At 41.0% G+C, this 23,684-nt stretch overlaps 1 protein-coding gene across 8 annotated transcripts in view; it reads left to right on the top strand.

The window, feature by feature from the left end:
- The window catches only part of RALGPS1 (Ral GEF with PH domain and SH3 binding motif 1), a 965,034-nt gene that overhangs the window by 308,057 nt on the left and 633,293 nt on the right, over positions 1-23,684 (top strand). For all 8 annotated transcript variants that reach the window (XM_029614240.1, XM_029614239.1, XM_029614238.1 and 5 more), the window contains one exon: positions 21,002-21,085. In XM_029614240.1, the coding sequence (XP_029470100.1) occupies positions 21,002-21,085 (84 nt within the window). The remainder of the gene's footprint in view (positions 1-21,001; positions 21,086-23,684) is intronic.

Raw genomic sequence — 23,684 nt, 5'->3', positions numbered from 1 at the left:
ATTAGATGCATTTATCTTCTCTTTTTTTCTCTCTTTTTTTCTCTCCTTTTTTGTTTAATAACATCTTTATGGAATCTCTTGTATCCATCATATGAAGGACACATGATTCAAGATTTTTTCAGAGATTCCGAGGTCGAGTAGCAGCTTTTTGTAATATACAAATATTTCAAGAAAACGATGTTGAACACAAACAAATGGCCGACAGACATCCCCAGAATTGACATCATTGCCCATATAAGGACTTTTATTAAAATGGCCGCCAGGTTCCGACGTCATTGCCCATTTTTGGTTCTTACCATTTTTGGATACAAAACGTCACTTCCTGTAGGTAAGCTCGGTCGATGGATTCCCTTTAAAAACAGCGTTCTGGCAGCAGTCAGGCTGTCAAAGACGCGGTAAAGGAAACTAAAGCAAGTTACACACTGCTAGGAGCACGTAAGTTCTTGAAAAGATTTGCCCGATGGCGATTAGCTTTGCTCATTCCCTTCCTTCCCATTTACTTTTGAAGGTGGGCAATTTAGATTAAAAATGCAAATTTATTGTTGTTGTTGCAGTTACAACCAAATAATCAGTATTTTTAGCGCATCATGATGACCATTTCTCAAAGAATCAGTAAGTGCTCTTCCATGTCTAAGCCATTTATATAATTGCTAGCGTTCACGAAGCATTAACAGGCTCGCTCTCATCTCGTTTTTTGTCAGATCTAGCAGGCTAATTTAAAGCTGATACCATTCGTACATGCCATCCTGAAGCTCCCTGAAGAAGGAGTTTTTTCTACTCCGAAACCCTGCAGAGTCGGAGCATCACCTTCAGGACCACAGCAAAGAAGATAAGTGCACATTATATGATTTTCATGTGTGCACTATCCCGTGATATTTGCAATCACAGCTATTTATAGCCACTATAAGGACATTTCTAGTGAATGACAGATGATTAAGCTGGATATTATGCTCTAAGGCTTTACCATAAGAGCCAGTTGCACTATAAATACCAGGTCCCTGTGCCAGAAAAGGCTTTACTGAAACAGCCATTGACAGAGCAGACATTATATGATGGTCATTCACATCTTTAATATATGATGTCATAAGAGCCATTCTAGCAGAATTTATTTTCTATTGTTTAATTCTAAAATTTCTGCTTTACATTGGGGTTCTTACATTTCTTGTTTTACAGTTCATTGATCTTCAGGTTCTGTAGGACCTAATAGGATGCCAACAAAACCATTCTTACAAAGTGAAATAAAAAGTGTAAAAGAATTGCTAAGCATAAAATGTAACTGTACATCAGAAAAGCAATGAAAACATTTCCTTGTGCTCTTCAAAATATAATGAAGAAATAGGAGAAGCATGAAATCATTACCATATGTATTTGATGTGTTGCCGACCTCATTTTCCGTTTATTCAACTTTCGTACTGAGAGAGAAGACAACCAACCGTGAGCTTGATTTATGAAAAAGTTTTCTAATGGCCAGAGACTGGGAGGAAACTTGTGACAAATCAGGCTCCATGTGTTTGTTTCCCGAAGCATGTACCTGATACTTTGGTGCTCTATGACAGGGGTCCTTAAACTATGGCCCATGGGCCAAAGGCCTTTTTTTCTGGCTCACCTACCTTCATTTTAAAAAAACATTTAGTCTCCCATGGCCCAGTCAGGAGCATCAAGGCCCGAAGTTATTGTGAGCCTCCATAGCTCAAACAAATCTTCCCAGGATTTCAAAGTAGCAGAGGGGGCTTCTCCATGGAACCCCACAGCCTAGTCTTACCCCCGTTTATTTTTTATAAACCAGCAGAATTGTGACCAGCAGACCAGCAGAACTGTGACCGAGTTTCACTTCGGAATTCTTGGCTTACCTCTGACATACTCTGGATGAGTAGCAACAGCAGCATTGGGAGCTTTCCTAAGGCTCCCGCCATGTTCAGCAACTTCCCCAAAGCCACATATGCAACAGTGGGAGCTTGTGCTTGTGTTCTTGTTGCCCCCTCATTGCTGGGCTGACCATTGCCACTGCAGCTGGAAGTGCCTGGTTCCACACCCATTAGCTCTGGGTCCCCTGTTTGCTGACTGTAGCACAATGCTGCCTCTTTCATGCCAACTCCAAAGTTATGTCCTGCAGCAGAAAGCAATCGGCCAATCACTTCTGTTTTTGTCCTGACAGTTTCATGCCTCCTTTCACTACATTTGTCCAAATCTTGCTTTCAGTGACTGCAGCTTTATCAGCTGTTCCAGCCTCCTGCATCTAGTTCTATCAGCTCTGCAACACCCTGCAAAAGGATCAGGGCCTGCACCAGCCCTCTCTTGCTAGTGCTATGACAACCCTTCTCCAGCCAATTCTGCCAGCCAGCAGCAGGTTCTGCCAGCTGCTACTGTGTCAACCCTGACATGGGCATCAACTTGGGCATCCCAAGGGGCATGTGTGCCCCCAATTTTAGGTAAACAAAAAAAACTTTTAATTTTCTTTTTCTTTTATTCTGTTCACAATCAGAGGGCAACTCCGTGGCCTGCTCATAAGAAGCAAGCCACAAGTGCAGAGAAGACTGGAAAGTGTTATAAAATCCAAGGCTGTAATTTTTATTTATTTATTTATTCACTTTTATATACCGATATTCGTGTTGGCTTCATATCAGTTTACATGGCAAATCAAACAGAAACACTGCAAAATCAATTAGTAAAAACAATCTTGCGACAAATCAAACTTTAAATAAAAGTAAAGGGAAGTCAATCAACTAAAATTACATTCTAACATCAAATTACTCTAAAATTCTAAACTCTAAAACTGCCCTTACAATTATATATAATAAGTAAAGTAAATAAAATACAGTAAATATAAATCTGAATAAAACAAAGTAAAATAAATGTGAATAAAATAATTAAAACAAAATCAAGGGAATCAGCCCCAAGGGGGAGGAGGGAGTGGGAAGAGATGGAAAGGAATGAGTGAGAGAGGAGTGAGAGAAGGTGGGAAAAGGGTGAATAGAAGGATAGTGGGAGGAGACGGAAGGGGGAGAGATGGGAATGGATGAGAGGAAGAGGAGATGGAAGAAGGTGAGGAGGGAAATGTGTGAGGTGGGAAGGAGTGAAGAAAGGAGAGGAAAAGATTGGAAGTGGAGGCAAGAAATGAGAAAGAGGAAGAAAGCAGATAGAGAGCAAGAGGATATAGAATTGTGTGAGAAGGAAGAGTGTGCCACAAACACATAACCCTGCTAGTTACCCATCCCCCACTCCTCCAGAGGCAGATACTAAGGAAGAGGGAGGCATCTGGGTGGGGTTCTGGGGGTTGTAGAAGGGTTGCCAACTTTCTAGAATTGTTTTTTTTTTTAAATCTCTTTATTAAGAAAAAATACAACAAAAAGCACACAAGAAAATCCAACTATAACATTTTTCACTTTCCAACCTCCCACACCTCTGAGCCCTCCCCTATGCCACAAACCAAGAATAAAATTAAAGCAATAGAATCTTCTTTAAACCAGATTCACAAGTCTATTCCTGTAGATATCCATTGAGCTGGCATAGCCTAGGAGCCTTGCAAAGGGTAAATGCACTTAATATCTTCTGAAAGCCTGGTGTGGAATGGACCCCATATCTGCTGAAAGCACGTGGAATGTTTCTTAGTTTTAAAATGCTGTAGTTTATACTCCACGAGAGAAGGTCCAACATTTGTACGTTCCACATTCCCAAAGAAGGAGGCATAGATTCCAACCAGTGACACATTATACATCATTTCGCAATACAGCAGGCTTTAATAACAAATGTTCGTAAAATGGACCCCCAAAATTGTCCTGGAGGATTGTAATTCAGTAGTCCCAGAGGACTATAATTCAGTAAAGCAAACACCGGGGTTAGACAAACTGGTCTGTTAAGCATGATCACTAAAATATGAGACGCTGTTTCCCAAAACTGCATTATCTTAACACATGACCATAAACAATGGAACAGAGTAGCATCCTGAGTAGAGCACTTACTACACTGTGAAGAAGGAATGATACCCATATGGAATGCTTGGACTGGTGAGACTAGAGCTCTATGTACAATACAAAATTGCAATTTCTGTAAATTTACATTTATCGGCATTTTAAACATTTTAAACATTTGTGGGACAGCATCTTTAAAATATTTTTCCTCCATCAACACTCCCAAATCCATCTGTCATACCTGTATTAAGCCCCTTGCAATTTGATAATCTTGGGGCAAGTGTAACAATTTATAAAGATTTGAAAGTAAACCTTTAGGACTCCTAAACAACCTCAACAGGACTACAAAGGCAGGCCTAAGGATTGGACAGTTCTGGACGAGGGTAGTTTCTGAGGCACTATTAACATAATTAAAAATAGTAGTTTAATTAGTACTTTTTCCAATAACCAATAGCAGATGGAAATTACTTTATTTTGTTTTTGCTCTATGTTTGTCTTTTTATTCTGGATCTCGATCTCTTTCACTTTGGGATTCATGCATTGATTCTTTGATGTTCACTTGAAAGAATTTGGCACAGTGCTGGCTGGAATGCATAATTCAATTATTGGCACAGGAGATTATCTCCCTGTTGGATTCATGTAAGTTAACTGCATAAATCTTTATGCAGACTGGAAAAAAAAATACAAGAGGGTAGCAATTTCTGTTAAAAAAATTTTTTTTCAAGGACAAGGGGTCATTCTATGAAGCTAGGAGGAAGGAAGCTTAGCGATATAGCATCATTTTCCAACTATAGTAAGACCATGTGTATAATATGCACTCAAAACTTTACTGTCAAAATTCCCAAAACCCTCTCTTATCAATATATACTTTGCACCCCCATTTTAGGGCCATATGTACTGCAACTACCTTGAGCTCACTCACCTCTGGCAGCTTGGTATGCTTGTGCTGGCACTGGCATGGAGCAATCCTGCCTGGCATCCTTTTCCTTCATCCACAGCAGCACTGTGCAGTTGGACCCCACAGTACCATCAGATATTCCAAAATATGGTGGCTCCAAGTGGTCAAATTTCCAAAGTTTGAATGCACTGGGCCATCGTAGTCTTACAGTACCTGATAGGACTGTGGCTTCAATCTACATAGTGTTGCGATGGATGTAGGAAAATAATGCCACGCGGGTGGGGATCTGCTCCAGCAGATGCATATCATGGATCCAGCTGTGCATAGAATTGAGGCAGACACTGGAAGTAATTCAGAGAGGCTGACTCAAGATAGATGCTGGAGATTGTGATAAATTGCAGGAAGACCTTGTGAGACTGGAAAATTGGGCATCCAAATGGCAGATGAAATTTAATGTGGATAAGTGCAAGGTGATGCATATAGGGAAAAATAACCCATGCTATAATTACACAATGTTGGGTTCCATATTAGGTGCTACAACCCAAGAAAGAGATCTAGGTGTCATAGTGGATAACACATTGAAATCGTCGGTTCAGTGTGCTGCGGCAGTCAAAAAAGCAAACAGAATGTTGGGAATTATTAGAAAGGGAATGGTGAATAAAACGGAAAATGTCATAATGCCTCTGTATCGCTCCATGGTGAGACATGGTTGTACATGGTCTCACCATGGTTGTACACCTTGAATACTGTGTACAATTCTGGTCGCCGCATCTCAAAAAAGATATAATTGCGATGGAGAAGGTACAGAGAAGGGCTATCAAAATGATAAGGGGAATGGAACAGCTCCCCTATGAGGAAAGACTAAAGAGGTTAGGACTTTTCAGCTTGGAGAAGAGATGACTGAGGGGGGATATGATAGAGATGTTTAAAATCATGAGAGGTCTAGAACGGGTAGATGTGAATCGGTTATTTACTCTTTCGGATAGTAGAAAGACTAGGGGGCACTCCATGAAGTTAGCATGGGGCACATTTAAAACTAATCGGAGAAAGTTCTTTTTTACTCAGCGCACAATTAAACTCTGGAATTTGTTGCCAAAGGATGTGGTTAGTGCAGTTAGTATAGCTGTGTTTAAAAAAGGATTGGATAAGTTCTTGGAGGAGAAGTCCATTACCTGCTATTAAGTTCACTTAGGGGCGGATTTTCAGAGCCCTGCTCGCCTAAATCCGCCCAAAACTGGGCGGATTTAGGCGAGCAGGGCCCTGCGCGCCGGTAAGCCTATTTTACATAGGCCTACCGGCGCACGCAGAGCCCCGGGACTCGCGTAAGTCCCGGGGTTTTCGGAGGGTGTGTCGGGGGCGGGCCCGAACCGCGCGGCGTTTTCGGGGCGTGTCGGGAGCGTTCCGGGGGCGGGCCCGGGGGCGTGGCTACGGCCCGGGGCGGCCCGGGGGCGTGGCCGCACCCTCCGGACCCGCCCCCAGGTCGCGTCCCGGCGCGCAGGAGGCCCGCTGACGCGCGGGGATTTACGCCTCCCTCCGGGAGGCGTAAATCCCCTGACAAAGGTAAGGTGTGGGCTTAGACAGGGCCGGGTGGGTGGGTTAGGTAGGGGAAGGGAGGGGAAGGTGAGGGGAGGGCAAAAGGAAGTTCCCTCCGAGGCCGCTCCGATTTCGGAGCGGCCTCGGAGGGAACGGGGGTAGGCTGCGCGGCTCGGCGCGCGCCGGCTATACAAAATCGATAGCCTTGCGCGCGCCGATCCAGGTTTTTAGCAGATCCAGGTTATTAGCAGATCCAGGTTTTTAGCAGATACGCGCGGCTCCGCGCGTATCTACTAAAATCCAGCGTACTTTTGTTTGCGCCTGGAGCGCAAACAAAAGTAGGCCTATTCGCGGAGTCTGAAAATCCGCCCCTTAGAGAATAGCCACTGCCATTAGCATTGGTAACATGGAATAGACTTAGTTTTTGGGTATTTGCCAGGTTCTTATGGCCTGGATTGGCCACTGTTGGAAACAGGATACTGGGCTTGATGGACCCTTGGTCTGACCCAGTATGGCATTTTCTTATGTTCTTACGTTCTTAGAAGTGCAAACAGTGAACTAGTATAGAAGGCAGTGAAATGAAGAAGTTGCATGGCAGCCTTCAAACTTAAGATGAGAGAAGTTGATGACTGCAAGATTTAATCATGTTAATCAATGAATATGCTATTAGAATCTCACAGTTGCTTTCAATTTTCATATTAGTGATTTCAATTTGCATATTGATCAACTTTCAAAATTTTTGGAATCTCTGTTTCTCTCTGTTATTTATTTATTTATTTTAAAGATTTTATATACCGACAACTGTTTGCACATCGTATCGGTTTACAGATAACTTAAAAACTTTCTGTTATGTCTGATCTTTCTCTCTGTCAGTGGATTACTCAGTCTACACATATGAATGGTCATGGTTTAGATTTACTTTTTTTCTTCTGATAAGATTAATCTTGTTCCCAATTTCATCACTTATACTTTGTTTACCTGGACATATCATACCATGATTACCTTTTCCTTTTTCAAAGTATATCTTATACATCTCCAACACTTACCGGAGTTTCTGTTAGAAATACCAAGGACTTGAATTTGGATATCTTAGCTCAACAAATTGCTCTCCCTAATGATTTCATTGATTTACCTTTGGACTGGAACAGTAAGCTAGGGATTGCCTTTGATCAAATAGCTCCTGTTTATTCTTGAACTTACAAAAGTATTGATCAACCATAGTATCATTCTGAATTAAAGATCCTAAAAAAGCAGATCAGGCAGCTTGAAAGATGTTGGCATTCAACTCACAATTTTTTAGTTAAGCATAAACTCAAGGCTAATATTAATTTTTATATTACAGCAATTAAATAGGCAAAAAAACAATATTGTAAATCTGTTCTTGCTCAAGACAATAACAGATCTAAACTTTTTGTTCTTGTTTCCCACGTTTATGGCGACCAGACAACTTATGGTACCATGTCCTCTAATTTGACAGCAGATACTTTTGCTCTTGCTTTCAATGCAAAATAAAATCTATTTGCAGTGAATTTTCTTCTAATCCATTATCTCCCTTTCTTTCTGTTTCTAATACTATTATAGCCATACTGTTACCAATAAACTCTCTACCTTTTCAAAACTTACAGTTAATTTTTCAACAGATGAGTTCTTCTTCCTCTGTTGTGGATCCTATTCCTTTTAAATCCATCAGAAATCCAAACTTGGAGCTCCTTCCTGCTCTGATTTCTATTGTGAACTGCAGTCTTAGTACAGCTATACTTCCCAAATGTTTGAAAACAAATGTGTGACCATCTTGAAGAAGCATTTTCTGGGCTCTGATCTTGCTTGGTAGTTATCAGCCTGTTTCTACTTAGGGTTACATTAGCCACCCTGCAGTCCTCAGGTACAATGGATGATTTCAATGATAGGTTACACATTTTTACTAATAGGTCTGACATTTCATTTTTTAGTTCATTCAGAACCCTGGAGTGTATACCATCCGGTCCAGGTGATTTACTACTCTTCAGTTTGTCAATCGGGCCTACCACATCTTCTAGATTCACTGTGATTTGTTTCAGTACATCTGAATCATTACCCATGAAAACCTTCTCCGGTATGGGTATTTCCCCAACATCCTTTTCAGTAAATACAGAAGCAAAGAAATTGTTTAATCTTTCCGCGATGGCCTTATCTTCTCTAAGTGCCCCTTTAACCCCTCGATCATCTAGCGGTCCAACTGACTCCTTCATAGGCTTTCTACTTTGGATATATTTTTAAAAGTTTTTACTGTGAGTTTTTGCCTCTATGGCCAACTTTTTTTCAAATTCTCTCTTAGCCTGTCTTATCAATGTCTTACATTTAACTTGCCAACGCTTATGCATTATCCTATTTTCTTCTGTTGGATCCTTCTTCCAATCTTTGAATGAAGATCTTTTGGCTAAAATAACTTCTTTCACCTCACCTTTTAACCTTGCCGGTAATCGTTATGCCTTCCTTCCACCTTTCTTAATGTGTGGAATACATCTGGACTGCACTTCTAGGATGGTATTTTTTAACGACCACACCTCTTGCACACTTTTTACCTTTGTAGCTGCTCCTTTCAGTTTTTTTCTAACTATTTTTCTCATTTTATCAGTTTCTCTTTTGAAAGTTTAGCACAAGAGCCATGGATTTGCTTACTGTCCCCCATCCAGTCATTAATTCAAATTTGATCATATTATGATCACTATTGCCAAGCGGCCCTACCACCATTACCTCTCTCGCCAAATCCTGTGCTCTACTGAAAATTAGATCTAAAATTGCTCCCACTCTCATTGGTTCCTGAACCAATTGCTCCATAAAACTGTCATTTATTCCATCCAGGAACTTTATCACTCTAGCATGTCCCGATGATACAACTACCAATTTGGTTAGCTTCCCTAATTTTGCTTAGCATTTCACTGTCCGTCTCACCATCTTGGCCAGGTGGACGGTAGTATACTCCTATCACTATAGACTTCCTTAACACACAAGGGATTTCTACCCATAAAGATTTGATTGTGTATTTAGTCTCATGCAGGATGTTTATCCTGTTGTACTCTATGCCTTCCCAGACATAAAACACTACACCGCCTCCCGGATGCTCCTCTCTGTCATTGCGATATAATTTGTACCCCGGTATAGCACTGTCCCATTGGTTATCCTCCTTCCACCATGTCTCTGAGATGCCAATTAAGTCTATGTCATCATTCACTGCTATACATTCTAATTCTCCCATCTTACTTCTTAGACATCTGGCATTAGCATACAAACATTTCAAAGTTTGTTTTTTGTTTGTATTTTCATTCTGCTTTTTACTTGATAGGGATGTTAGAATTTTTTAGCTCTCTTGAGTTTTTAGTTACAGGCACTTGGACTACTTTTCTTATTATTGGAACCTCACTGTCGGGATGCCTTAATTCTATTGCATCATTAGTATCCTTTGAAGATATCTCCCTCCGAACCATGTGCTGCTGAACAACTGTTGACTTTCCCCTTTGTTCTAGTTTAAAAGCTGCTCTATCTCCTTTTTAAAGGTTATTGCCAGCAGTCTGGTTCCACCCTGGTTAAGGTGGAGCCCATCCCTTTGGAAGAGACTCCCCTTTCTCCAAAAGGTTCCCCAGTTCCTTACAAAACTGAATCCCTCTTCCTTGTACCATTGTCTCATCCACGCATTGAGACTCTGGAGCTCTGCCTGCCTCTGGGGACCTGCACGTGGAACAGGGAACATTTCAGAGAATGCTATCCTGGAGATTCTGGATTTAAGCTTTCTACCTAAGAGCCTAAATTTGGTTTCTAGAACCTCCCTCCCACATTTTCCTATGTTGTTGGTGCCCACATACCACGACAGCCGGCTTCTCCCCAGCACTGTCTAAAATCCTATCTAGGTGACGCGTGAGGTCCGCCACCTTCGCAACAGTTAGGCATGTTACCAGGCGATCCTCATGCCCACCAGCTACCCGGCTGTCTACATTCCTAATAATTGAATCACCAACTATGACGGCTGACCTAACCCTTCCCTCCTGGGCAGTAGGCCTTGAAGACACATCATCGGTGCAAAAGGATAATCTTGCTTCCCTAACTAAGATCATTGAGAAAACAATTTAGATTCAACTCTGTACATTCTTGGAACAGACCTTGGTCTTTCATCTGAGCAATCTAGACATAGAAAAGGGTATAGCCGCAGAAACAGCTTTGACTTCTCTTATTGAGGTAAACCTTATCTTAGACAATGGCAGAAATGTTCTTCTGGTTTATTTGGAAATCTTTGCTGCTTTGAATACAGTTGATCATCAATTGTTACTAGATCAATTATTAGAAATTGAGGTATGTTATCAAGCCTTAGATTGGTTCAGATCCTTCTTAATGGATAGATTTTATCAGGTCATATGGAAATCAGACACCTTGGATCCCATTGCTTTGGACTACAAGGCTCCGCAGGGGTCTGTACTCTTGCCTATTCTTTTGAATCTATATTTATCTCTTCTGGCTTCTTTGATCCAGAGTCTGGGTTTCAGCAGTAAGCTGATGATGTTCAGATCTTTGTCAGCTATGACCTTAACTTGGCGGATCCTTTGGCTGCATTTAATCTCTGTCTTACAGAGGTAGCCAACTGGCTCAGATCTTTTAAACTCAAAGGGAATCCTGCCAAGTCAGAAGCTATGTGGTTCATGAGAAGGCAAAGGCCAGCCTCTCTTTCTGTTCTGCATATGGCAGGAGTTCCCATCCCACTAAAGAAATTATTACTACTTTAGATGTGACTCATATTTCTAACCTGTTGCAGAAATCCTACTTCTTGTGTTTCATTAGATGGCTCCAACCATTTTTAGATGCCTCAGACCTAAAACTTTTAACTCACGCTTTGATTCTTAGCAAAGTTGATTACTGTAATTCTGCACTTCTTAGACTAATCTCTTACCAGATCAGGTGATTAGAAACTGTTCAGAATATAGCCACCAAGATATTCTTCAATAAAAGATAATATGATCATTACCCATCTCCTGTATAACCTTCATTGGCTTCTGTTTCTTTCCATGTACAGTTCAAGATAGCATGTTTAGCTTTTAAGACTTTTTATTTTGGAGGCCCTCTCTACTTAACACATTTAATAGTTTCTCACTGTCCATCACGTACACTTTAATCTTCGCAGTATAAACTTCTGGCTCTTCCATTCCCTAGACAAATTAGGCTACATGATACACAGGAGATTGGCTTTTCTTGGTTGGTGCCTGGCCTTTGGAAACTATACCTTTACAATTACATTGTAAGAAGATTACTTACATTTAGAAAGGCTCTAAAGGCCTTTTTTTCTACAGGACCTTCTCTGACTTCTCTTAATATTCGATTACTATTGTTTTATGTATATTTGTTTGTATTTTATAATTATTTTATTTAGTTTGTCCTTTCATGTTTCCTAATTTATTTTTAGAATTTGTATTTTGCTTTTGTGTTATTTCTCTTTTGTTTTATCTGTTTTAAAATTATTTTAAAATGATATACATCTCTTTGACTTATTTATAAGAAATGCAATTCATCAAGTAATAAATTGGAATTGGAATGAAAACAATGGTAGCAGAGTGGCGGCTTGTGAATTTTCAAAATAATGAGGCTAATGTTCAACTTTGAATTAATTCAAAGGACTGGCTAAATTCTCTGGGCAAGCAAACTAAGATTCCTGGACATGGAAGGGAAGGCAAAGCTCAGTGCCCACAGCTTGAAAAAGAATTTATGTAATATATTCACTGATTTTGAGCAAATAGATGTGAAGTCAGCACTATGGAAATTTGTCTTAAAGTCTTTTGGGCAATAGTGGGGGCCAGACCCAGGTGAAGGAACTGGAAGCAGTGGCATAGCCATGGGTGGGCCTGGGTGGGGTGTGGCTATGCCAATTTGAGCTCGGGCCCATTCAGCATTGCCTGGCAGCCCAAGAAGAAGCCCTGTCACAGCACCCAGCAGATACACCGGCCGAGAAGAGGAAGAGGCCCGCGAGGCCTCTGGTGGACCCCATCCCACCAGCGGCCAAGAAAAAAAAGAGGCCCTGCGGCTGAGAAGTAAAGCAGGTATACAAAGTTGCTGGTGGACTCCATGTCACTGACGGCTGAGAAGAGGAGGAGGACCAGTGGCCAAGAAGTGGAGCAGGCCAGCAAGGTTGCTGGTGGACCCCATCTCACTGGCATTCAAAAAGAAGAGAAGGCCCAGTGGCTGACAAATGGAGCAGGTCCGTGAGGCAACTGGTGGACTCATCCCACCAGAAACTGAGAAAAGGAGGAGGCCCAGCAGCCGAGAAGTGCAGCAGACCCGTGAGGCCACAGGTGGACCAGGAGGGCACAGGTGGACCAGGTGGACAAAGAAAAAAAAACTTCACAGGAAGGCATCCATTCTCTTGTTCTTCCATGTGTGTCGACCTTGCAGCATTCAAAACAGGTGCACCAGTAAGTGTCTATGCTGATCTCATGTATCGCAAGGTCAGCATAGAGGATGTGCTAGCTCTGTGAGTTTTGAATGCCGTGGGCAGGCACATGAGGAGCAGCAGCAGCAGAACAAGCTCCCCTTTTGCTCCCAATGGGGAGCCTGCCAGTGTTTTGTGTTTGCGTGTGTGTATGTGAATTATAGCCTGCCTGGGGGGGGGGGGGGGTAGGTGTGTGTGTGTGTGTGTGTGTGTGTGTGTGTGTGAATTGTAGCCTATTTCAGGGAGGGGGATGTGAATGGGAGCCTACCTGGGTATGTGTGAGTGTGAGAGTGAGAGCCTGTGTTTGTTCATATGTATGGAAGTGGGAGCAGGAGCTTGCATGTGAAAGAGTGCACATGAGAGTCTGTGTGTTTGTGTTTGAGAGAGCATGTAAGAATGAGAGCCTTGGTGTGTCTATAAGGAGCTATGTGATTGGGAACCTGAGTGTAAGAGATAGCATGTGAGAGTCTGTGTGTTGTGTTTGTGGGAATGGGAGCATATGTGTAAGAGCATGTGAAAATGAGAGCCTGTGTGTGAAAGAGAGCATGTAAGAGTGAGAGCTTGGTGTGGGAGTGGGAGCCTGTGTGTATGTGAGAGAGAGCATGGAAGAGTGGGATCCTGTGCGAAAGAAAGCATGTGTGTATGAGAGAAAATGCGAGAGAGAATCTGTATGTATGTATGAAGGAGGAAGGAAAGAAGACAGCAGGAAAGAGAAGAAACAGACAGAATAAGAGACCCTGAAAAAGGAATAAGGAAAAGACAGACAAGGGAAAAAAGAGGCTGGAACTAACCGACTAGAAAAATAACATTAGACAACAAAGGAAAAAAAATATTTTGCCTTTCAGCGATTGGAATATGTCACCTTTGGGAATATGCATTTCTTATATATTTGTATTTTGCTTTTTATTCAGTATTCCAGGGTTCACAGAGTCTGATTTCTCAGACTTTCCATTGCAGTTTTGTCTGCTTGTTTGTTTCTAATTTTTGTAGTCCTTTATTCTGTAATAGGTAAGGGTCTGTCTGTGTTGCATTTGTATGACAGAGATGCAGTGTTTTGTCTAGCGTGTAGTTTCTCTGGAGGGATTTGTAGCAGTCCTTTTTGTTTACTAGGTAGTGTATTAGTGTTCTAGTGCCTGATGTAATATTTGCCTTGCTGCCTTTTTGTAGATAAGGTTATGCTGTTATGGTATGGTAAGGTTTATTTATTTATTTAGCAGAGGTTTGTGTTATTTCACAAAGTGTTTGGTAGTGAAGGGAATTTGTTTTGCTATCTCTTAGGTGACATCAGGAATTTGAATTTTTTTTGCATGTCCTAGTTCTTTTCTGCACCTGTTGCAAATCTTTTTATGATGCTTATTATGATTATTGTAGTTCTATTCATTTTTGGAAAGAGGATTCATAAAAGAATATATTGATATTTGTTTGATTACGTGATTGGGTATATGTTTCTATTAAGTGTTCTTTGTTTACTTTGTACATGATATTGTGCATTTATAAAATGCAATAAATATCAAAAAATTAATACAGATTAATAAGGCATTTTTTATGTTGGTAAGTGCTTGAAGTAATAGAATTAAAATATTTAAAAATGTCACTCATGATGCATGATGGCTGTTGCAGGCTACTTAGAAATCCATTATAGTGTGCATGCTAAGGCATTATTTATTGATAGTACAACTAATAGGGCCTAGATCTGTATGTGTATGGGCATGTGAAAATCTACCACTGTATTTTATAACCTGTGCATATATGATATGCAAAGAATAGAAAATACTTGTAAATTACCCTGCAACATGTGTGTGCATGTACAAAAAAACGAGTGAGTACATATTGCACTATCTGGATAAGTTTAGATTTATCCGGCTAAGTAACAGCTCTTATCCGGACAAGTTCCAATTTATCTAAGTAGCAGTCCATATTCAAATACCATTTAGATAGATAATATAATAGTTATCTGTCTAAATGGCTTACCTGCCTATATTCAGCCGGATAAGTCGGGGCAATCTAGGAGGAGTGGAGTTAGCTGGACTGCAGGGCTGTCCTAAAGTTAGCTGATTATAACTGGCTAACTAGCAGCGCTGTGTGGCAGCTGAATATGTACCTCAGTAATTTCAATGATAATGACTTATGATTAGGGCACCTGATTTGCTTCTGTCAGTGAGGATTTTCTGTCTCCGTCTGTCCCTCTATCGTCTTCCTTCCCAGCCTCTGTTAGTTATACCCTTTTTGTCTGCACATCTGAAGCATCTTTTGAGAGAAACAAATCATTTCCCAAAATACAGTCTAAGGGGGTTATTTATCAAAATGTGATAAGGCGTTTTCGAATGCGTTAAGGGCTTATCGCATGCGAAAAGCCCCGTTAATGCATGCGATAAGCCCTTAACGCATGCGATCGTACCATATCGTATGGTGCGATGCAAATTCAGAAAATAGGAGGAGTTAGGGGTGGAGAGTGGGCTGGGTTAGCCTGTCTGCGAAGAGCTATTGCACAGCCATAACGCCGATTTTAACTACACCTCTTTGGATTGCGTTAAGCTGTGTGATAGCTGCCGTGACTGTGCGGTAAGGTTTCATCGCCATTTGCGATGTCTCCCGTAAGTCCCAGAGAGAGAGATATACTAGGTGGACCTACCATAGGGATACAAATACCTACCTATGGGCCATGATATTATGGCCAGTCTCTCTCTCTCTCTCTCCCTCTCCCCCCCTGTGTGTCTAGGACCATTAACAATGGTCCCCTGGTGGTTGAATGAAGGAAATACAACAGGTCTGGCATTTATCGCAGAATCTGAAAATGGTATCGCAATTTGCGCTAACTTAGCTCTTCGCACAGGTAATTAGCGCAAATTGCGATAAATGCTATATTAGCATAAAACACGCCCATTTTGCTATCGCATGTGGTACTTACCGCATTTTGATAAATCCACCCCTAAGTTTGAACTTCCTTTCCACAGATCCTGCAAATCTGGAGGCCAATATTCAAAATGACGCTTAACTGGATAAGTCACTTAATTCAGCTAAGTTTTTAGCCAACTAAGAACCTAGATTAATCATTTTGCTATAAATTTTGCATGAATAGCACCCGCAATAAAAATAGGGGCATGGTTAGGGAAATTTTTGAGGTACCACAGCGCGCACTATACCGCAGTGCACGTTAAATTTATCACACTTGCGATATTTTCACACCACAAGCTAAGAAGTACCCAGACAGGCATTTCAATATTTTCGGCTGTTCCTGGCTTGTGAGAGAGAGAGAGACAGACAGACAGACAGACTCTCATTTAAGTCAACTAGTAACTCGAGGTGAAGTTTTGGTGGTGGTCTAGGGTTTGGGGGCCAGTTTTACATGCACAGTCAGAGGTACGAACAGCACATGATATATCAGTGAAGATTTGATGTGATTTAGAGTGAAGAAAGGTACACAAAGATGAGATTTGTGCATTGTACTCTCGACCTAGTTTGATGCACTAGTAGAGAATGAATTTGCATGAGATAAGTTTGCATACAATGGAGGTAGTGCATGCAGATCTTTCTCATGCATACTCATTGTAGATATCCTGAAAACCTGGCCTGTTTTTGGCACTCAAGGACAGGAGTTCGCCATCACTGCCCTATACTGTACTTCTCCCTTTGGTTTTTTCAACCCAAAAGCATGACTCCATTTTTTAGCATTAAATCTTAGTTTCTGCCTGACTTTAGACAATTCCTCAAGCTTTGCTAGAATACACCTCATGTTATCCACACCTTCTGGGTGACTGCCTTGCTTCAGAGTTTGGCATCATCTGCAAGAAGCTAAGTCTTTCTTGATAATCCTTCTGATGTACCGCTTACAAAATTGTTGAAAAGAGCTGGTCCATGTACCAATTTTAATTTCTGATGTATATTCTGTCTTTCATGACTGGTCTGCCACTTCAGATTACATTCAGATACTGTAGGTATTTCCTTGTAATCAGAGAGTTTACAATCTAAGGACTCCATTTGCTAAGCATTTTTCACATAGACTCAAAATGGAAGAAAAACGTAAGTAAATAATCTCCTAAATTTGTACCTGAGGCAATGGAGGATGAAGTGACTTGCCCAAGGCCACAAGGAGCCTCACTGGGATTTCTCTGGTTCTCAAACTGGTTCTCTAACCACTAGATGACTACTTCACTTATGCTACCTCCAGCTGGCAACACGTACAAACTCTTATGACCTGGATTATCAACTAGGACTTATATCTGCAGCACACCGCTGTACAGAGAACTCCATTTATCACTGTCCTTTTGTCACCTCCCACTCAACCAGTTTCCAACCCAGTCAGTCACTTTAGAGCCCAAACCAAGGGTGCTCATTTTATTTATAAGAACTATGTAGAACTGTGTCAAAGGAATTACTGAAATCTAAGTACACTAGTTCTAGTGCTCCCTCATCTGACAAAACCTATCTATCACTGGTAAAACCATTCTGCCTAGGATCTTGCACTGTCCTTTGTACTATTTATTTATTTATTTATTTATTTATTTATTTATTTAAGGGATTTTTATATACAGCGGCACGTTTGCAACATCACCTTGGTTTACAGTAAAACATAATGCAGCAACGGGCTTTACATAAAACACTTAAAAACTAACAAACGGTAACAGGCATTACACAGAAATCCATTAATTTACTAGGGATGTGCAGAGGGATGCCATATATTGCATTCGGGATTCGGATTCGTCAGGGGGGCAGATACGTTGCATTCAGCAAGGGGGCTGCCGATACATTTATCCGTTAATTCTTATTCATTTCCCCGCTAAAATTAAATTAACTACAACCCCCCCACCCTCCTGACCCCCCCAAGACTTACCAAAACTCTCTGGTGGTCCAGCGGGGGGTCCGGGAGCCATCCCCTGCACTCACACCCTCGCTACCAGTTTCAAAATGGTGCCGATAGCCTTTGACCTACTATGTCACAGGGGCTACCGGTGCCATTGGTCAGCCACTGTCACATGACCATTAGCGCCATCTTGTGCTCCTACCATGTGACAGGGGCTGACCAATGGCACCGGTAGTCCCTGTGACATAGTAAGGGCAAAGGCAATCGCGCCATTTTGATTACTGGCAGCCGACGGCCCGAGTGCAGGAGATCGCTCCCGGACCCCCGCTGGACCACCAGGGACTTTTGGCAAGTCTTGAGGGACCCTCCTGACCCCCACAAGACTTGCCAAAAGTCCAGCGGGGGTCTGGGAGTGACTTCCTGCACTCCAGTCGTCTGATGCCAGTATTCAAAATGGCGCCGATCGCCTTTGCCCTCACTATGTCACAGGGGCCGACTGGACTACCAGGGAGTTTAGGTAAGTCTTGAGGGGGGGGTCAGGAGGGTGGGGGGTTTGTTTAAATTGGGTCCTTTAGGCGGCCAAATAATTCGGTGGATTCGGTGTATTCGTGGGGAATCGTGATACGTTTCGCTTCCCCATGAATACAGTGAATAGGGCCCTATACGTTGCGGATGAGAAATACGTTAGAAACAAATGCACACCCCTATAATTTATTGATCTCAATGGTCAGATTAAATGTCCTGTAATTCCCAGTACCTTACTTCTACTTTTGTGAAAAGGACCCATATCTGCCTGTATCCAGTCCTCCAGAATTGCTCCTGAATTTAAAGAATATTGAAAAGTTCAGGCAGCAGAGCTGCCAGAACTTCTCTAAATTTCTTTAATAGGTTTGGATTTATCAAGCCTGGATGTTAGACAAAATATAAGAAGATATATCTCATGAATATTTAAAGGGATATCATAGAAACCAATATTCAGTCAGTGAACATTCACACTATACTTTCACATAATACACCAGAACTGGTTATACCAAATAGCACTACATTACAGCAGCATATAATTTCACTCTATATTTATGATGTTCACACAAATATTTCAAGTTAAAATCTGGGCCAGTGATTATATTTTGCACTTCAAGCGGATTGTTACCCATTGTGTGTATGCGAATAGGTGCTATTGATATGAAAACCCCACATTGAAATACGAAGCACCTTTTGTGTGAACATCATAAATATAGATTGAAATGATATGCTGCTGTAATATAGTGCTATGTTGTATTACAATTTTGGGTATATTAAGTGAAAGTTTAGTGTGAATGTTGACTGATTGAATATTGGATATCCTTTAAACATTCACTGCCAGGGTTCTTTTTTGTTAAATATCCTAAAAACCAGACAAGCTTGAGGGTCATGAGGACCAGAGTAGAGAACCCTTACAGTATATAATGAGAAGGCTACAGGCTAATTATATCATATTTTCCAAATATGGTTAATACAGGCAAATTTCATTTTGGGCCTGTAAAGTTAATCAGCACAAAATATAATACTAGAAACAGTTGAAATGTACCCCAAGTTCTTGTTTAAGTAGTAATCTATTTTAGCTTACATTTTTCCTCATATTTATTTTTCCTGCATTATGGTTTGATGAATTCGGCATTCACAGTTGCTCTGCAGCTGGTATTGTACTTAAGCATCCCATTCTGTGACTCTGCCTCTTACAGCTCTTTCAAGGGATTTAATAGGAAGTCTTACAAGGGCATGGGAACCTTTTGAACCTGAGGTCTTGGTAGCCATAAGATAAATTGTGCACAAATTGATCTGGCAACTGCTATAACTGTGATAGAACAAAGATGGTTCTGTTAAACTCATCAATGAAGTGTTGAGTCATATCACGCGTAGGTGTGATATACCGTAGTTTTATTTTTCTGACCATGATTTATATTGGACCTGGACAGTGAGGTTATTGTACTAGAGCAATAAGTAATACATGCATAAATCTTTTTATCAATTTGTAAGCAATGACTTTTTTTTTAGTAGATTAAATCTGCGCATTCCATACTTAGTTTAACTAAAGTTTTCAGTATCCTGTCCTAAAAAAATACTGTGTATGGATGGGCTCTTGCTTAAATAATATATCTGTTCAGTTCCGTAATTGTGCCTTAGGGTAGGAGTATTAATTGTAATCTATTTCTGAACCCCTCAGCAGAATTTGAGAGATATCTAATTCTCTACAGCTTGACTCAATTTTAATGCATTTCCAACTTTCTTTTTTTAGAAATATTTGCTGGTTGAATTGTGTATTTGACACACTTTTTGTTTTAAAAGGGCTGTGTGTACAGTACAAAGGCCTCATCATTAGTGAAATCAAACTGGGGCCAAATTTGCATATCAAAACTAAGATTTGTTAGGAACCACTTTTTTGGTTTCATGAGATGAAATGGTTGTATAGTCAGTATGCTGTAGGTCACTTAAGCAGGCTGACAGTATTTAAAAATGTAGTATTGATAATATTTTGATTGTACAATTAAGACAGTTTACCATGTGCTGTCCTAAAATTATAACTCGTGAACATATAGCCATCTGTTCCAGGTATGGATTGACATGCTGCGTCTTCAGTTCCTGTACAATGCGTGTTAACTTCTAAATTAGATACAAAGAAGCAACTATCATTGTTGTCGTCCAGTTAAATTTATATTGACTGCATGAGGAGGCAAATGGGAAAGCCACAGAACTTTCGGAGTCTTTATTTTTGAATCCGGTGCTCCAACCATCTGTTTGCTGGCATTCCGTGATATGTCTTACTTGTTCCTGGATCGGCTAATGCTTTAAACCAGCCAAGTTGCTTATTGGTGAGGTTTAAAGTAATTTCAATAGTTACAATGGTTTTTGCCATCAAATTGTGTAGAAATGGACAAGATGATTATGACTGTTCTATATATTTAAAAACCTCACAGCAAGAGGTAATTGAGAGTTCAGAAGTAAATAAGTTATCATTAGTCATCGATCATGAAAAGCTGCTGTGGGCTGTAGAGTAATTTGATCTTATTAATTAGTCATGTTTGATTTGCCCTAAACTCTGAAGCCATTTTTTTCCATTAACTTTCTTTCATTTTGTAAAGTAAAAAACAAATTCAGTAAATTTAGTAAAAATTTGTAGATGATATAAAGTCAATCAGCCTGAGTCATACTATAAACATAGGCAATATGTGATAATGTACCAAGACTTCACATACCAGAAAAGTCAGACATGATCAATGAAATGAGTCAAAGTTTCCAGTGACTAAATTCTGTCTCCCTGTTATTCATATGAAGCCAGAGATGTGTAATTAGTTTAATATAGATCCGATTTTTTGATCAACCACAGTGTGCATAATTAATTGACAATGGTAAAGTAGCATTTTGCTTTTCTTTTGTAGGAACTGGCTAGTTGTGGATGGAACAAAAAGGAAAAACATAGCCTTGCCCCTAACGTCGTTGCCTTTACAAGGAGGTTTAATCAGGTAAGGTACATAAATGCATAAGAAAACTGTTTACTTTTCTGGTGATATTCTATATACGTTAACAGAAGTTAGGCAAGTTAAACAATAAGGGGTCAATTTTAAAAGCATTGCTCGTGCTAGAAGGCCCATATCCGCGAGTATCTGGGCCATGTGCGAGCAACGCATATTTCAAAAGCTGGAAATTCCAAGCGTAATTTAGGGGTGGAGTTAGGGCGTATCGGGGGCTTTCCAGAGTGGGCCCTACAATTATGCACATAAATCTGTATTTTAAATCTGGCGGCCGAAGCGTGTGGCAGCTTGTTAGCCATGTATATTTACTGCTGCACCTGATGAGCTATAAGTCTGCAGAAATCACCAAAGTGAGGGGTCTGGCTTATCTGGGCAAAAGTGCAGGCTGAAGAACCAGATGGGTCTGGATGACCTTGAGATTCAAAGGGCAAATTGGTGGAGTAATTGGCAAAACTGGGAATGTCCTTCATGAGAGCATGTTTTAAAATCTCCTGAGCACATTAAAGCTGAGAAAGTCCTAAGGAAGATATGCGAAGTACGGTTGCTTGAGTAACAGCTTAAAATTAAGAGCACACATATGTGTGGTAAGTGTTTTTTAAATCAGACATGCACAACTGCATGCATAATTTAAAATTCCAGTGTATGTGCTCTCATGAGCCCATATGTGCATTTATCCCAGGACAAGCAGGATGCTAGTCCTCACATAAGGGTGACGTCACTGACGGAGCCCGAACGCGGGAAAAACTTCTGTCAAAGTTTCTATAAACTTTGACTGGCTGCCTGAGGCTACTGAGCATGCCCGGCATGCCATGATATTCCCTGCCACAGGGGTCTCACTCCAGTCTTCGTTTTTCCGCGTGCCCATTAGCACCGCGGTTATCGGAGCCCCGTGAGTCTCCTCACAAATTTGACTAAAAAAGTTACTTAAAACTTCAAAGTTTCTTCCCACATCGGGTCACTCATGCGCTTGTGTTAAAGTTACCGACCCTCTGTACTGCACGTACCTAAGTGCTCTATATCTAATTATTCTGCAATTTATTCTGATTAATATTCATGGAAAGGGCAATTTTCAAAGCCATTTACCCAGGAAAACAGCGACTTAAAGGGTTAAATATGCCTGTCTGAAAATTGCTCTTTCTCAGTGAGACTAAAAGTACATAGCACATATACATTGAGCCAGGTTAGAAAGGTGGCATTTCCAGGACTGTGTTAGGTCAGGGGAATAAGCAGCATATGCATGTTTACATTTCCAAATAAATGCATGGTGTTTAACCCCTGCTCAGCCACCCACAAAAATAGCTGATGCAGAGTACATGGATGCTTTTAGTGTGTGTAAATTATATTAGCAGACTAGCTAATATTCAAAGAGAAACAACCCGGGTAGTTTCTCTTAGAAAATAAGCTACAAAAAATATGTGTATTAAAAATACTTTGCAACTACGTGGCTTGTAGAAGCTTGTCTCCTAAATTATTATAGTCCATTAAAGGTATATATATATATATTTAAGACTAGCTGTACCCGGCCACGCGTTGCTGTGTCTCAGTCTGGTTAAATGGAAAAGAAAGAAAAGAGAAAGCGCACGTTTCGAATATGGTTAATTTCACAATGCTTGTGGGTATACAATATTTTTTGGTGTTCCATTGTCTGTGCAGATATAGAGATTGTCTGGTTTGCCGACTCTAGAACACGCAACATATAATTGTCCATGTGAGAAGCAATCCGTGTCTAGATGTAAACCGCATAATTCTAGAAATGAAAAAATAAAAAAAATAAACTATACTCAGTAAATGTACGGTATGGTAAATGACACAGCTCAATTCCAATGTAATGTCACATGAAATAATTAAATCAAAATGAAAATAAATCAAAATCTATGAAAATTCATTTTAACAATGCAATCGGATACATTGAAATGGAATTGTAAAATATTTAGTCCAAGCCGTTAAGCCTGTTAAAACAGGCGAGATTTTTGTCCCCTCTCCTCCTACGTCTTTGCTCTGCTCCGCTCCTCCCCCCCCCTCCCAGCACCACGAAGGGCCAGAGGCGGCGGCGGTGGTAGGACCTGCAGCAGTGGCCGAGGGGGATCTCGCGAGGCGTAATGGTCCTGTCATCCCATTCCCTCCCCCCTTCCCCGGTGGCGGAGGGACAGGCTCAGACCCCTTTCACTCTATCCTTACAGGCTCCAACTCCTTTGCTCTCCCATTCCCCTCTACACTGAACCCCTTCCACTGTAACCTATAAGTGGAGAGCTGGGGGGGGGGGTAGAGAATCTCTCTCTCATACAGCCCCCTACATAGGCTTCCCCTCTCTCTCTCTCTTGCACATACACTCTCCCTCTGTCCCTCACACACGCATGCCCAATCTCTCTCACACACATACACAATCCTTCACGTACTCTCTCTCTCTCTCTGGCACTCACACTCACCTTCAGCGTACATTACCACACTTCTCTCTCACACAGTTAAAACGGGCAGGATTTTTGTCCCCTCCCCACCTAAGTCTTTACTCTGCCCTCGCAAGAGCTTGCAAAGTTCCCACGCCAGTTGTGTCTGGGAGAGAGAGGAAAACACTCCGTCCCCCCTATCACAA

Source organism: Rhinatrema bivittatum, chromosome 8, assembly GCF_901001135.1.
Source record: "Rhinatrema bivittatum chromosome 8, aRhiBiv1.1, whole genome shotgun sequence".
In the NCBI taxonomy this organism is placed as follows: Eukaryota; Metazoa; Chordata; class Amphibia; order Gymnophiona; family Rhinatrematidae; genus Rhinatrema; species Rhinatrema bivittatum.
The sequence above is the reverse complement of the archived record's forward strand: the minus strand, read 5'-3'. Positions and strand labels throughout refer to the sequence as shown.